The sequence below is a fragment of the Thunnus albacares genome, chromosome 17, assembly GCF_914725855.1.
Source record: "Thunnus albacares chromosome 17, fThuAlb1.1, whole genome shotgun sequence".
NCBI lineage: Eukaryota > Metazoa > Chordata > Actinopteri > Scombriformes > Scombridae > Thunnus > Thunnus albacares.
This window is the reverse complement of record NC_058122.1, coordinates 27,252,843-27,269,118: the sequence shown is the minus strand read 5'-3', so window position 1 is coordinate 27,269,118 and position 16,276 is coordinate 27,252,843. Positions and strand designations below refer to the sequence as shown.

At 40.4% G+C, this 16,276-nt stretch overlaps 1 protein-coding gene across 1 annotated transcript; it reads left to right on the top strand.

Moving 5' to 3' along the window:
* Positions 1 to 6,800: 6,800 nt before the first annotated feature.
* c17h16orf89 (chromosome 17 C16orf89 homolog) lies at positions 6,801 to 16,064 on the top strand. Its single transcript, XM_044331092.1, has 8 exons — positions 6,801 to 7,308; positions 9,622 to 9,774; positions 11,010 to 11,160; positions 11,866 to 11,983; positions 12,082 to 12,244; positions 13,936 to 14,040; positions 14,342 to 14,431; positions 15,661 to 16,064. The coding sequence occupies exons 1-8, from the start codon at positions 7,131 to 7,133 to the stop codon at positions 15,762 to 15,764; spliced, it is 1,062 nt and encodes a 353-aa protein (XP_044187027.1). The 5' UTR covers positions 6,801 to 7,130; the 3' UTR covers positions 15,765 to 16,064.
* Positions 16,065 to 16,276: the final 212 nt, after the last annotated feature.

Here is a 16,276-nt window from a genome sequence, read left to right as displayed (position 1 = left end):
AGCTTCAGATTTAAAGGGACCGCAGACTTTATGATGCGTTCAGGTCCAACGAGATATTCTTTCTCACATTTCTGTTTATTTTTCATTATTATAACGATGTGCTGTTTGTTTTTTTTATAAAGTCTGCAGTTCAGAACAAAAACAGTATAATTTAATAAGTATTTTTTTTATCTTGTTAGTAAAAGTTTGTTGTTTTTTTTTAAAGAAGAAAGAAAACCCGTGTTTGGGTATTTCAGAAATAAAATGTGAGTATTCAAATAATTAAGCACTCAACCACTCTGTTTGTCATTATTATTCTGATTTCTCTCTGACAGTGTATTTACAGTACTATATAGGTGATAGAAGAAGCCTTAATTAGGGCCCGAGCACCGACCGGTGCGAAGCCCTATTGAAACTGAAGGAATTATTATTAGGGCCCGAGCACCGACCGGTGCGAAGCCCTATTGAAACTGAAGGAATTATTATTATTATTATTATTATTATTATTATTCCTCCGAAACAAACGCATTTTTGAGGGCCTAAACATGCACGAAAACTCATGAAAATTTGCACAGATGTCAGGACTGGCGAAAATTGCGATATTTTATGGGTCTCGAAATAAAGCGGGACAAAATGGCTCGACAGCGCCACCTAGAATTGACCCCCTCGATACAGATTGTCGTAGGAGAACGAAATTCGGTATGCATATGTATCATGACCAGACGCACCAAAAAGTCCCAAGGACACATAGCCTAACTCCAACAGGAAGTCGGCCATTTTGTATCAAAGTTGAAATTTTGTCATTTCCAGCCCGCATACTTTAACGAACTCCTCCTAGAGATTTGACCCCAGGACTTTCAAATTCGGTCCGTATCATCTACAGGCATAGGAGACTAAAAGTTATTAAAACAATTCTCATTAGTCTTTCCTAGGGGGCGTGGCTGGGCGGCGAATTTCGATCCTTCGCCATGAAAAATGAAACGGCTATAACTCCGGCATACATGATCCTAAGAGAGCCAAACCTTTTGTGCTTCATAAGAGTCCCGCCCTGAACGGGTCCATGTGACAATACAGGATATGAGTCATAGCGCCACCTCCTGGCAACAGGAAGTTACATGTTTTACGCTCTGACGCCCTGTGGGCAGCACGGTGATGGAATCCAGCTGAAATTTACAGAGAATAGCCTCAAGACCTTGGAGATCTTATATTATGAAGTTGGTGACCCTTCGTCGAAAGGTGTTGCCATGGCGACGCGGCGAATTTCGATGTGACGCCATGAAATTTCAATGCCTTATAACTTGACTCCACGTGGTCTGATCTTTTCCAAATTTCATATGCTTGTTAAGAGTCCCGATCTGAACACATGTTCAGTCTCATATTTAGCGAAAGTCATAGCGCCACCTACTGGCAACAGGAAGTATCATGCGTCGTACTTTGTCTAATTACTCCTAGGAAATTTGGCTGATGCACCTGAAATTAAGTCAGCTAATAAACGAGACCTTGGTGATGCTACATTTGGCAGCTCATGACCCAAAACTGAATGCTGTTATCATGGCGACACATCCTTCGCCATGAAATACGATACTGTTTTTCAGGGAGAAGGGATTGCTCTACAGTCATGAAACTTGACACACATGTCTAGAGTGATGTCAGCTAAAATCCTGTGTGGTCGCTTTGAATGGGCGTGGCAAAATGGCTCAACAGCGCCCCCTTTAAAAAATGAAACGGCTATAACTCCGGCATACATGATCCTAAGAGAGCCAAACCTTTTGTGCTTCATAAGAGTCCCGCCCTGAACGGGTCCATGTGACAATACAGGATATGAGTCATAGCGCCACCTCCTGGCAACAGGAAGTTACATGTTTTACGCTCTGACGCCCTGTGGGCAGCACGGTGATGGAATCCAGCTGAAATTTACTGAGAATAGCCTCAAGACCTTGGAGATCTTATATTATGAAGTTGGTGACCCTTCGTTGAAAGGTGTTGCCATGGCGACGCGGCGAATTTCGATGTGACGCCATGAAATTTCAATGCCTTATAACTTGACTCCACGTGGTCTGATCTTTTCCAAATTTCATATGCTTGTTAAGAGTCCCGATCTGAACACATGTTCAGTCTCATATTTAGCGAAAGTCATAGCGCCACCTACTGGCAACAGGAAGTATCATGCGTCGTACTTTGTCTAATTACTCCTAGGAAATTTGGCTGATGCACCTGAAATTAAGTCAGCTAATAAACAAGACCTTGGTGATGCTACATTTGGCAGCTCATGACCCGAAACTGAATGCTGTTACCATGGCGACACATCCTTCGCCATGAAATATGATACTGTTTTTCAGGGAGAAGGGATTGCTCTACAGTCATGAAACTTGACACACATGTCTAGAGTGATGTCAGCTAAAATCCTATGTGGTCGCTTTGAATGGGCGTGGCAAAATGGCTCAACAGCGCCCCCTTTAAAATTTCAAAATTGCAGCCCCGCCTTCCAGATTAACGTAGAAAGATGAAATTCACAGGGCACATGTACAATGTCAACACGCACAAAAAAGCCTCTTGAAGCCTTATTGTAAGTCGAACAGGAAGTCGGCCATCTTGAAAAAAATTGTCAATTTTGGCCTTTTTTTGGCCATTTCGCATACCTTGTATTTTAAAGAACTCCTCCTACAGAATCCATGGTAAGGACTTCAAAATCAGTGTGTGTCATCTAGACTAGTGTATGATCATGATGGTTTGGCCGTGGCGTGGTGTTGAGTTTTGATGTTTCGCCATGACAGAGGAAATTGATATAACTTGAGTGTACACGGTTGGATCTGCCTCAAACTTTACACAACAAGTCACTGACAAAAGCCCTTCGACTGAGCGTCACTTCGACATGCGCTGGGGTGCGAGGGCCCGATCATCGCTGCTTGCAGCTTTAATTATTATTATTATTATTATTCCTCCGAAACAAACGCATTTTTGAGGGCCTAAACATGCACGAAAACTCATGAAAATTTGCACAGATGTCAGGACTGGCGAAAATTGCGATATTTTATGGGTCTCGAAATAAAGCGGGACAAAATGGCTCGACAGCGCCACCTAGAAAGTCAAGAAAATTGAGCCCCTCGATACAGATTGTCGTAGGAGAACGAAATTCGGTATGCATATGTATCATGACCAGACGCACCAAAAAGTCCCAAGGACACATAGCCTAACTCCAACAGGAAGTTGGCCATTTTGTATCAAAGTTGAAATTTTGCACCGATTTTGTCATTTCCAGCCCGCATACTTTAACGAACTCCTCCTAGAGATTTGACCCCAGGACTTTCAAATTCGGTCCGTATCATCTACAGGCATAGGAGATTAAAAGTTATTAAAACAATTCTCATTAGTCTTTCCTAGGGGGCGTGGCTGGGCGGCGAATTTCGATCCTTCGCCATGAACAATGAAACGGCTATAACTCCGGGATACATGATCCTAAGAGAGCCAAACCTTTTGTGCTTCATAAGAGTCCCGCCCTGAACGGGTCCATGTGACAATACAGGATATGAGTCATAGCGCCACCTCCTGGCAACAGGAAGTTACATGTTTTACGCTCTGACGCCCTGTGGGCAGCACGGTGATGGAATCCAGCTGAAATTTACTGAGAATAGCCTCAAGACCTTGGAGATCTTATATTATGAAGTTGGTGACCCTTCGTTGAAAGGTGTTGCCATGGCGACGCGGCGAATTTCGATGTGACGCCATGAAATTTCAATGCCTTATAACTTGACTCCATGTGGTCTGATCTTTTCCAAATTTCATATGCTTGTTAAGAGTCCCAATCTGAACACATGTTCAGTCTCATATTTAGCGAAAGTCATAGCGCCACCTACTGGCAACAGGAAGTATCATGCGTAGTACTTTGTCTAATTACTCCTAGGAAATTTGGCTGATGCACCTGAAATTAAGTCAGCTAATAAACAAGACCTTGGTGATGCTACATTTGGCAGCTCATGACCCAAAACTGAATGCTGTTACCATGGCGACACATCCTTCGCCATGAAATATCATACTGTTTTTCAGGGAGAAGGGATTGCTCTACAGTCATGAAACTTGACACACATGTCTAGAGTGATGTCAGCTCAAATCCTATGTGGTCGCTTTGAATGGGCGTGGCAAAATGGCTCAACAGCGCCCCCTTTAAACTTTCAAAATTGCAGCCCCGCCTTCCAGATTAACGTAGAAAGATGAAATTCACAGGGCACATGTATAATGTCAACACGCACAAAAAAGCCTCTTGAAGCCTTATTGGAAGTGGAACAGGAAGTCGGCCATCTTGAAAAAAATGATACATTTTCGCCTTTTCTTGGCCATTTCGCATACCTTGTATTTTAAAGAACTCCTCCTACAGAATCCATGGTAAGGACTTCAAAATCAGTGTGTGTCGTCTAGACTAGTGTATGATCATGATGGTTTGGCCGTGGCGTGGCGTTGAGTTTTGATGTTTCGCCATGACAGAGGAAATTGATATAACTTGAGTGTACACGGTTGGATCTGCCTCAAACTTTACACAACAAGTCACTGACAAAAGCCCTTCGACTGAGCGTCACTTCGACATGCGCTGGGGTGCGAGGGCCCGATCATCGCTGCTTGCAGCTTTAATTGATTTTAAAATTAGATTTCAAACAATACATAAACCAAACCTAAAGGGATCATAGAGTTATTAAACCCCTAAAACTGTGTGCTTTCTTCAAAATATCTTTTCTTTTCCCTTCAATAACAGTCTTACTCATTATTACGATGGTTATTATTATTATTATTATTATTATTCATGTGCATCTTGTGCTGTGTTCTGTGTCTCTGTTGCTTGTATCCAAAGCATTTATTACTGTTTTCTGCATTAGTAAAGGTTTTTTTAATCTGAACTTTTAAAACAAAGACAAAAGAAAAACATAGAGCTCTGATGAAATCTGAGAGCTTTTTCATACTTCCTTCAATCAGATAAAAAAAAAAAAAACACTTCTGTTGCGTTACTTCTTTTTTTGGTATGACTTCAGACTTTTTTCAGGTTTTTAATGTTACAACACTAAAGGATGGTTTTCTCATACAAAACCTGAAGCATTATAGACAGACTTACATTAAGAAGTTATTGAACACTGAACAAACAACTCTACATGTTAAGGAAGAAGCAGGAAAACAACACCAACAACTTCTTAGTTGTGCTAAATTATCTGATGATTGATGACTTCAGTGTCAGTAACTACAATTGTGAGGTGAGTATTTCTATTTTATGCTTTTTTTTATACTTCTACTCCACTACTTTTTAGTCCTCCATTACATTTATTGGACAGATTTAGTTAGTTACTTTGCAGATTAAGATTGTACATATAACAGTACATAGGCCTATTACATTACATGTTTATGCATAAGTAACAATTAGCCAATAATGTAACACTAGCAGATGCTTTTCTGGTGCAGAGCGAGTAGTCTACTTTTACTTTTGTTACTTATAATGAAGTATATTTTTGTTGTTATACGATTACTAAGTTAGGGATCTGAATACTTCTTTCACCACTGTTCAGTCACTGTGTTACAGCTCCATGCAGCTTTATTTAACTACATGATTGACGTGATTACTTTGTGTTTTAGAAAGTTTATATCAGGAAAACTGGTGACGGAATGAAGTAGAAGTGCATGTATGTATATATATATATATATAGCATATTTTGTGGGTACGTGGGTGAGTACAGGTATGTATGTGAGTAGATATAAACACCTGTATGTGTGTGAGTGTATATATGGTTTTATACAGTATATTCTGTCTAGAGGTGAAGATGAACAACTGGAAGTTTACAGGACTCAGGACTTAAGGCCCACAAACTCTGCTCTGTTTTTCTTAATATCCAAAATCTTAATATATTATTTGATACCATCTTCTCCAAACTGAAATAAATAAATAATATTATTGATAAGAAGCTTTTCAACAATCTTGCAGAATGGTGCACAGAGAACAACCGTCTGCTCGATGTCAGTGGAGCTGAGGTGAAGCAGGTGAACAGTTTGAAGTCGTATCAGCATCACAGAGAACCTGTCCTGGACATCACACATCTCCACCCTAGTAAAAAAAAGAAACGACTGTATTTCTCAAGGAAAGTTAAGATGGCAAAGTTCCCTCCTCAAGTTCTTGTTAACTCCTACAGAGGAGCAATAGAAAGCATCCTGACTGGAAACATAACAAATCAGCATGAGATGTGCAGACAGGAAGGCTCTGTAGCAGGTGATTAAAACCACCCAGAACCTCATCGGTAACCATCTACCGAGCGTCAGTACCCACAATACCCACCCCAACCACAGCCTGGTCTCCCTGCTGCCGTCTGGCAACAGATACAGAAGTATCCGCGGTCGTACCACCAGACTACAGAGCAGCGTCTTTCCTCAGGCTGTGAGACTCCTCAATTCATCCTCCGCGCTGCAACATAAATAATAGTTTTGTTTTTGTGACTTGCTGTTTGTTGGTCCATTTGTGCGGTTTCAGTTCTTGTGTGTGGCACTGAGAGGCTACAGGCTACAGTTCGTTGTACAAAATTGTACTTTTTTTAAAAAAAATAGATAGATACACTACAATTACAATAAATCTTGACTTTGTGCTAGACATACATTATAAATATCTTTAAAGTACTTAGTGAAGCTGTAAACAGAACAGCGGTCCTGCGCATGCTCAGTAGCGTCTTACACAAAACTACTCTCCAGAGACTGAAAACGTGATCCTGTTATTCGTCTTTGGAGCCGTTTCTAAACAAACTAACGTGACCAAACTCTTCATGATGAAGGATCATGTCAGCCAGTGCAGCGGTGTGGCTCAGTGACATGTTTTTAATAAGATATATCAGCTTTGATACACACACGATACTAGTTAGTAGACAAATTCATTGCTGGTTTGGCTCCAAACATGAAGGAAAAAAACGATAAAAAATCACAAGAATGATCTTTAAACCTGCTGCCTTATTTCCACCAGGTTTTTTTTTCAATGACACCCCCTCTGACGTCACGTGTCCCCCCCCTCCTCCACTCCAGTTAGTGGAGAGACATGTCCGACCTCCCTGCTCCTCTCTCCGCCTGTCTGTAGCGGAGAAAGTGTCCCGGAGCCTCCAGGCTGGATATCATCCGAGTGAGAGAGAGAGAGAGACATCATGCGGGCAGCGAGGCTTCATGTGGCCGCGGTGCTGGCGCTGTTTGCCGCAGTGTCCGGGGCGCAGGCGGAGGTGATCGATGACGTCCTGAGCAGCCTCTCCAGCGGAGCGTCCTTCCTGGAGAGACAACACGAGCACATCAACTTGGACGGAGTGGTCGGGTTCCTCATGCTGCAGGGTGGGTCAACAACTCAACCTCAGAGAGAAACATCTGGAAAACATCTGCAGTGTTTGTTTGTTTGTTTGTCCGGGGAGTATTCAGATCATTTATTGAGGTAAAAGTAAACAATCCATAGTGTAAAAACAGTGAAAATACAATAGTAGGATCAGCAAAATGTATTTAAAGTCATGCAGGATGTTTCCTCTGTCAGACCTGCAGAACACTTTGTCCCTTTTTTTGTTTTTTCCGCGGACATCTTCAATAAGAGCTCATTTTAACTGAATGAAAGAAACACATTTAACATATGAACTTATTTATTCATTCTTTATTTTTAGCAAAAAATATTTATCTGTAAATCTGCACAGCAGGTGTTAATCTCTAATCTAATTGATTGAGAACGAGCCAATATTATTTAAATTATTTTTTGCATAATATAGCCTAATATAATATAATATTATAATATGAAAATGTTAAAACAGATATATAGGTTATGCAGGTTATATTGGAGGTTGGTTGCCATGACAAAACTTTTCTTTTGAAGTGCTGCTGTGGTCTAAAAAAGTTTGGGAAGCTCTGGTCTAATCTATAACAATTAATCATATTTTATAAACTGATCATGTCTTTTACGTAAAATGTTAACCCTGAAAAGTATCAACAGCTATTAAATAAATGCTGTAAAGTACAACATCTTCCTCTGTAATGTGGTAGATGCTCAACTAAAATACACGTACCTTAAAACTGTACTTAACTGTAGTATTGGAGTAAATGTACAACTACTGGCTATAAAGCACCATTATAACTGATGGACTGGCTATTTTACATGGTGTGAGTGTCTCACAACAAAAACTTGTCTTTGCTCCAAATTAAACAGCGCTGAGGCTCCCTGGATTCAAACTCAAAGTTGGGTAGGAGGTCCTTTTTAATTCCTAGTTGAACTATGACAAAACAAAAAATGAAGTTGGTTATTCATTGCTGTCGTTTCCAGTTAAGAAACACTGATCACCAACTTCCCTCTTTTCTCTCCAACATTTCAAACAATCGATTGTTTTTTTGTCCTTGTTTAAATGAAGAAGCTGCTGCATGTTTATTCCACTTCATGGTCACTAACTGAGAGACTCAGCCTTCACATATCGTCCTGGGACTGGCTTCACTCCTCTGGCTTCCTGTTAAATTTAGGATTGAATTTAAAATCCTTTTAATTACTTTTAAGGCTCCAGCGTATCACAGGTCAGAGCTCCTGGTTTTGCTCCGACTCCTTTCCATCCTTGAGATGAAAGAGCTTGTTCAACATTATAATTATAATAATTCAAACAAAATACAAACAATAAAATAGGAGAAAAAAGAAAAAAAACCCAGTAATGCTCAATAAAATCGCATAATGAACAGTTCTTTAAAATAACAAAGACGTTACATAAAGACCCACAGTGGACAGCATTAAACCACAAGGTCATAAAAAGTATATATATAAAAAATCAGCTTGAAAGTCTGTAAGGATGTGAAATCAAATTAGTTCCAGATGGAAATAAAACAGTTATTGAGTATCAGCCGTCATATCTGAGTTGGGGTAAAGCGTCTATAAAAGCTTCCCAGATCTTCCTGAACTGTCTTTTCCTGACATGGTAGCAGGATGTTTATTCATCGATCCAGTGTGTTTGTGAGGGACGAAGGTCAGATTTACAGTTTACTAAAATGCATTTTTCCAGCTGTACTGGTCGGTAAAATGAAGTGTTTAACAGAGGATCCTGTGGAATATTCTTTTCTAATAATTTAATTTTATACAGTATTTACTAAACTCTACATTCACTGGGCAATAACAGATCATACGTCAAAGATTTACATTTATGATTTGACATTTCCGGCACACAGATGAGATATTATTATTAAATCCTTGTGTGCTCTGACTTCTGGTGAGAAGGCTCCCAGTTTATAGAACAGAAACGTACTGGTCAGGACCAGTTACAGTTAACAAAGTCTGGTGGACAAACTGTAGATCAGCGATATTGTTTCTATATTTGTTTATTGATTTATTAACAGCAAGTATGAGTGACTCTTTAGAAAGTTGTTATTAACATCCTGAGGGGAAGATCATCGTCCCTACAAAATTCATGTAAATCCATCTAATAGCTGTGAAGATATTTTTGAAGTCAGAATATCACCAGAGTCAGTATGTTTCATCCTCTGGGGATCATGATGCTGCATCCAGTAGTTGTTGAGGTGTTTCAGTCATAAAACAACACAACAGACATGACTTCAGTAACAGTTGTTGAGCTTTAAGTGTTAATAAGATTGTGTTTGATCCTGATTCGTCTCCGTGCTGTTCGTGTGTCTCAGCTGAACTGAAGGAAGCCGTTCGGACGTGGCCTCACTCCGACCCGATCAGCTGGGCTCAGAGAACCACCGCCGTGGCTCTGGTCAAACGTCTCGACCAAAGCTTTGACAAGGCCGTCGCCGCCCTGCAGCAGAACGACCCCAAATACTACCAAGGTGAGACCTGTGGTGTGATGTCAACAACAACAACAACAACAACAACCAGTACCTCTCAGTACTTTTACTGCACTTTTACCAGTTGAACACCTTTTCATGTGACAGTGTGAAGCCAGAGCCACTCATCAGGTGACTGTGGTGATATAAACAGTTAATACATGTTAATATATATTATATTATAAACAGTTTTAATGGTTTAAGTCTCTCTTTGCAGTGAAAAATAATGTCTCTCTATAAGCTCAGTGATCCTCAACCTTCTCTTGCTTGTGATCCTTTGATACAAACCACTTTCCTGCTTTATAATGATTTTCTCTTCTCTGATCGTGTCATTAACCAGTCAGATCTCCACAGTTTCACTCCGTGTCGTCCTGTTGATTAATATTCTTTGAATCTTGTGCGCACATGTTGGTCCTTCAGAAGTCAGGACGTAGAAGAAACGCCATGAAAACTATGTGTTCAATAATTAAAGAGTGAAAACCTTGGAAATAATTATTTTATTATTAACGCACTAATCCTAAATAAATAAACACATTTCCTTGAGACCTGATACTTAAAGGTACATAATGTTCTACTTAATATCCTTTACTGCCTGAAGTTTATTTATTTTTTATTAGAATATTAACTGTTTAATATAAAGTATCTGACAAACATGTAGCCATAGTGAAGTCTTTCTCTCAGGCTGCATATGGGAGACTCGGTAGGTTCGCTACACCTGCAAGAGACTCCCTCAAAAACCTTCTGGATTTTAATCCATATGGGCGTCTCTGCAGGAAGTAGCAGTGCACGCTTCGGCGAGCTCTGCGGCGGTCTCGGCCCGTGCTCTGACTAATCCGATTAGTCCGATAAGCAACTTGAGACAATCCAGCAACATTTCAGCTTCAATCTATATAAACAGATATATCAATATGAATGCAGATAAATAAAAACAAGCTAATAAAAAGCTAAATCGATGAGTTCCGAGAGGTTCCTGCATTTCAGCCGATGCGTTCTGCCGCGTGGACTGTTTACCTGCATGCAACCAAAGCCCGCTCCAATGTGATTGGTCGGTACCACTCGGGACTACAAGCAGAAACCAGAACACTTCCAGAACCAAAATCTTGTCTAAAGATTCTGCATTTATATGCAAACATCTGTTTATGGAGTTTAAATAATAATCCTTGAGGTCTTATCTGACATACAGATGATTTTGAACGCTGCCTGTTTCTTCCCTCCGTCCTTCCTGTTTTGTCGTCCAGAGTTTGAGCCCGTGCTGTCCTGGAGGTTCTGGTTGATCCCTCAGGAGTGGAGCTCCACAGATCCCAGTCTGGTCTACCCCTCCACCATGACCACCGAGTGCTACGAAGAGCAGCTCAGCGACAAGTGTCTGACGCTGCTGCTGGGAACCTGGTACGAACACAAACGGCACCGAGAGACGGAACAAACGCAAAACATTTAAACTGGTTTACATTTACAGTTTCTATATGGAGATTAAATACGGAGATCAATACTGGAAAAATACACCATGATATTGATTTCAAACATAGTGCTTAGCCATCATGTGTGGAAAAGGCATCCAAAAGGTCTCAAAAAGCATTACCAAAAGTAATGTATGGAAGATTTAAAATGCCTATATTAGATTTAATTAAATGATGAAATAAAGTAAAATACACATTGTTATATGTATTTATTTCTTATGTTTGCATGTCAAAATTAAATGAAAAACACACATTTAAAAGATCAATTATTTAGCTTTTTGTCTTTTACAACTGAATGAATTGTTTTTCACTAATTTGCCAAATGAAACTCAAATCACAGCACAGAACACAAAGTGAGGAGGTTTATTGCATCTTCATAGAAGCTGATCAATACTGAATCCAACACAGTCATAAGTTTTCATGAGGAGGTTCAGGGAAGCTTTCATCTTCTTATCTTTCATGCCAAAATAAAAAAAAACAATCAACTGTCCGTCACAGCTTTTTTAAAATCTAGACATTTAAGTCTTTCCTTAAGTCGACCCTGTTATAGACTAAAGAAAAGGGAAAAATGAATCAAAAATGAATGTAATTGTTTGCTTTATTATGAGGAAACTCAAATCTCTGTCTGTTTGAGCAGGAAAATGAACGGGACGCCGTGCATCGTCACCAAACCCTGCCGGGACACCATGACTCGTTTTGGTTGTCCGCTCTACTCTCTGTCCCACCAGCTGCTCTACTTCATGATCGGAAAAATGGTGAGAAAAAACAAAAAAACTTCAAGAAATGAGCCAACTCGTCACTGTATTTATTACCTCGACTACTACGCTGACTGTATCTCTTGTTTCCCTCTCAGAAAGGCTGCTCCAACCTGCTGAAAGGCGACACGCGAGCGTCGCGCGCCAACATGACCGAACGCAACTACGAGAAGATCTTCTGCTCCAACATGATGAAGACCAACCAGGACATCATCAAAGACGGTCTGACCGAACAGACGGTGGACATCTTCATTGAGAACAGTGAGTGTCCTCCTCAGGTGGGATTAGGAACTCTGAGGAATGATGCAAAAATTTGAGCGTTGTGCGATGACCCCCGTCGTCATCTGGGAGTTTGTATCGTCTCTAAGGCTGCATTTACACTGCATGTCTTAATGCCCGGTTCCGATTTTCTGCCTATATCCGATTTTTCTGACCGGCTGTTTGCATCTATTTTTACAAGTGACTGATATCCAATACCTTTGTCTACACTTGCTTAACACTTGAAACAACCCGCATTTGTTTTAGGGAAGAAAAAAAAAACGTGTTAAATACCAGCATGCAGGTCGGTTACATCACTATCTCAGTGTCTCTCCTCTGCTCCGCTGTGACGTCTATCAGCGGGTCTCAACGAGGGGAGTCACATCCACCTGCTACATGATGCACATTTCCTAATTTGGACATCACTCCCGCAGTTTGGGGGTGTTCCCCAGAGATAAAGCTGAACTACTGACACATATGAACACTTATTGTAACACTTTAATTTTCTAAAATTAAAAGCGTAATAAAAACAAAAACAGGAGTTTTAAGCCTCTTTCCACTTTTATTCGAATACAAATAATTTTGCTGCCTCAACAAATACAAATACTGAGCCCTCTGCACATCCCTACTACTTACTGTAACTCAGTGCACTGATGTTACTTAAGCCACAGCTGTAGTTCCTCTCAGGGTTGCAGCTTTGTTGCTCTTTTCTTCTCTCCCTACAGGCACCCGTTTGTTTTGGTCATGCGGATTTAGTTCTTTGCTTTGCTTTCATGCTTTTAACAACATCCACACACCCACATTCTCCACTCATGCATCACATACACCACTGAGACCGCTGACTTCCACACCGCATACTTAAATATTTAGTTAACTCTTGTTACCGCTCTTGGTTGTTTGACTGCCTGATCTCCCCTCCACCGGTTTCGATCGGATTTTCAGGTTATTGTGCTGAGTAACTTCGGTGATGTGGCGTTTCTTTTGGCCTCGGTTGAAGTGTGATGTTTCCAAGTATGTCAGGATGAGCCTCCTCCTCTTTGTCCCCTTCCAGTTGTTAGCCAGCTGTTTGAGCATTTGTGCATTTGTGAGAAAGATTAAAGGCAGAAATTGAAAGGAAACAAACAGAAACGAGGGAAGTTCAACAGTTCCCAATTAATTAATTCCCAAAATTAAGTTCCTTATGTGCAAATCCATCTCTCCTGGAATGATACAGTTTGGTTTAACGCACTTTTTGGCCGCACTTTCGTCCTGTGTCCGTCCAGAGACGGTGGAGGAACTCTCATTTCAGGAGGTCAGGAGGGCAAACGATTGAGGGATCAATTTTTGGTTAATGTGTTAATTGTTTTCCTTTTCATTATTCCATCTTCTTGTCTTCTGTTCCTGCCCTCCTTCTTAAATTGCTTCTTTTCAGGTACGTGGTTGCAGAAGCAGGTAAGAGGCTAGTTTGGAGGTCTTCAGTTGGGTTTTTGGGGGTTTTTTTTGTTTGTTTGGAGGAATTTGCGGTGATCCTGTCGGGACCTCGTCTTAACCTCGACAGTATTACTTTACTGGAGGATGAAAGCAAAAGACTGGATGGGATTTAACCCTGAAAACTGTGCCGTGACTAAAAGGATTTTATTCACCTACTGGAAAAATAAAAACTCTTGAAGGTTGAATCTGTAGCTGACCTGAGTTGCTCTCCTCTCTGTCGACAGTCCTGATCTGTGGATTGGCCGGTTTCTCTGACTTCTACAAAGCTGACTGGCTGCAGCACATCCTCCGGCTGCAGGACGAGGAAGTCGGCTGCTTTGGAAGAGACAGTGAGTGTTTGAACAGCATCATAGTAATTATGATTCATTATTCCCATCGGTAAAGACAGTTACCTGCATTTTTTTAAACTGATTATGTCAAGATAATGACTTTTTATTAATTAGAATTAGAATTTTAAGTTTAGTTTTTATTTTGCATCTTGTTTTGTGGACATAAATGTAGTTTTTCTCATATCGTGGTCTACTTCCTGACGTCTAACACCTTCAGATCTCAGTTAATCTGGTTTAAATGAAAACTTGTTTTTTTAACTTTATAAACAGTTTATTTTCTCTGCTGTTTTTTTTTTCTCAGAGAGCATCATCTCTCAGATCATCGGAGACGAGCTGCTGGAGCAGCTGCAGCCTCACAGGAGGGTGAAGAGGAGGGAGAAGATACTTCCTGGTCAGTTTGTGTTCATGTGACCTTCATGAACACTTAATGCTTCTATACATCCGTCCCAGTCTGGTGAACGCGATATCTCAGGAACGCCATGAGGGAATTTCTTCACATTTGGCACAAACGTCCACTTAGACTCAAGGATGAACTGATTAGATTTTGTTGGTCAAAGGTCAAAGGTCACTGTGACCTCACAAAACACGTTTTTGCCCGTAACTCAAGGATTCATACGCTGATTATGACAAAGTTGCACACAAATGGCTAATAGGATAAAATGATGACATTTTATATCCAAAAGGTCAAAGGTCAACTTCACTGTGACATCATAATGTTCTGTAAAAACACTTTTCTGGCCGTAACTCAGGAACAGAAGGAGGGATTATGACCATGTTTCACATTTGGTCAGATATTGAACACTGACACTAATCTTGGTGCCACTTTGAAACTGTGATGATTTTATTAAACTTCTTCAAAGTCTTTACTACAAATATTGTATGAATCTGGACAGACACGGATGTAAACTGCAACCTGACTGGTCGGAGGAGACGTACAACCACGAGGCCGTAATTCTAGTTCACAGATATATCAGCATGTTGTCAGTAAACTAAACCATCTCATCTCAGGGTTTGTCGGCTGAGAATCATTAGCGACAGACTTCAAAGTGTCTCTTCATTGTTGCTGCTGTGAAACATGAAGTCGCAAAAAACGTACACGCTTCCTCGCTAGAAAAATTAATTGATTAGTTGTTTCAATTCTACTCCAATCCAATCACTAGAAGGATTTTCAGTACCTGAGGAAGCACTGGGAGAGATTTACATGTGTAAAACTGAGTGACAGAGTTTTTGTTTTGTCAATTTAAATGATTTTTTGCGTGATAATAATTTATATGCAAAATATAATTTACAGGACAGTATGCGCTTGCAAAAAATCTATTTCTGTGCTCAAAATGTCTCATCATGGCTATAAATATAAATCTGTTAGTTTGAGTCGAGGTATTAATCATTTCTGACTTTCCTTCTTTTCCTTCTGATCAAATATAAAAAACTCCTGACGGTGAAATTAAACTCTACTTTTCCTTTTGAAAAGTAACAGGAAACATAAAAGATAGGATTCATTTTACTGCTGATGTGCAAAAACATAAACATTTGCATATATTTTACTTGTAACGCAGCGTGTTGGTGAGATTTTCTCTCCTGCTGCTCATTTTAACAGAAAGTTTCTGTTGTTTTCCTCAGACGGCTGCTCCAGTCACATAACGGCCGTGGCTGTCGGCGCTCTGGGAGGATACCTGAACTATTACCTGACAGAACAGGACATAACGAAGAGGCCGCTCTCGTGAACGCCTCCTCACCCTGCTGGGGGCGGGGGGGATACGTTCACATGAGCAAATCGTCGTAGATCATCAGGTAGAGATGTTCTTCAAAAGGTTGGACACCGGTTCCCGACACAATACGTTGCTTTATGAACACAGTCGTAAGATGATGAAAATGCTGGGATGTTTGACACTAAATGGAAACTTAAAGGGGACATATTCTGCTTTTTTTTTGTGATTTTCTGTTATTTATATCCTGTTATGATATCAGATGTTAAACACGGTCAAAGTTCCTAAACTTGAGGTGAACGTATGTAAAAAAATGCTGCCTGCAAGTCAAAAGTCAGGGCACGGATATATTTGAGTTTATATTTGAAGCAAAGAAGGAGAAAAAGAAGTGAAATCCTGCTACTGTAGTTAGTTTTTACGTAGCCTCTGGAGCCGGAGGAAGCTTCCTGAAGCTGACCAATCAGAACAGAGTGGGCTCATTGTGAGGGGGGGGGAGCTTAAAGGTGCAGTGTGTGGTATTTAGTGGCATC

What these genes read in the sequence shown, in the direction of transcription:
- c17h16orf89 (XM_044331092.1), top strand. Translation starts at nt 7,131, where the DNA reads ATGCGGGCAGCGAGGCTTCATGTGGCCGCGGTGCTGGCGCTGTTTGCC. An exon ending in CGGGTTCCTCATGCTGCAGG is followed by an intron (nt 7,309 to 9,621) that starts GTGGGTCAACAA and finishes CGTGTGTCTCAG; the next exon opens with CTGAACTGAAGGAAGCCGTT. An exon ending in CGGCTGCTTTGGAAGAGACA is followed by an intron (nt 14,041 to 14,341) that starts GTGAGTGTTTGA and finishes TTTTTTTCTCAG; the next exon opens with AGAGCATCATCTCTCAGATC.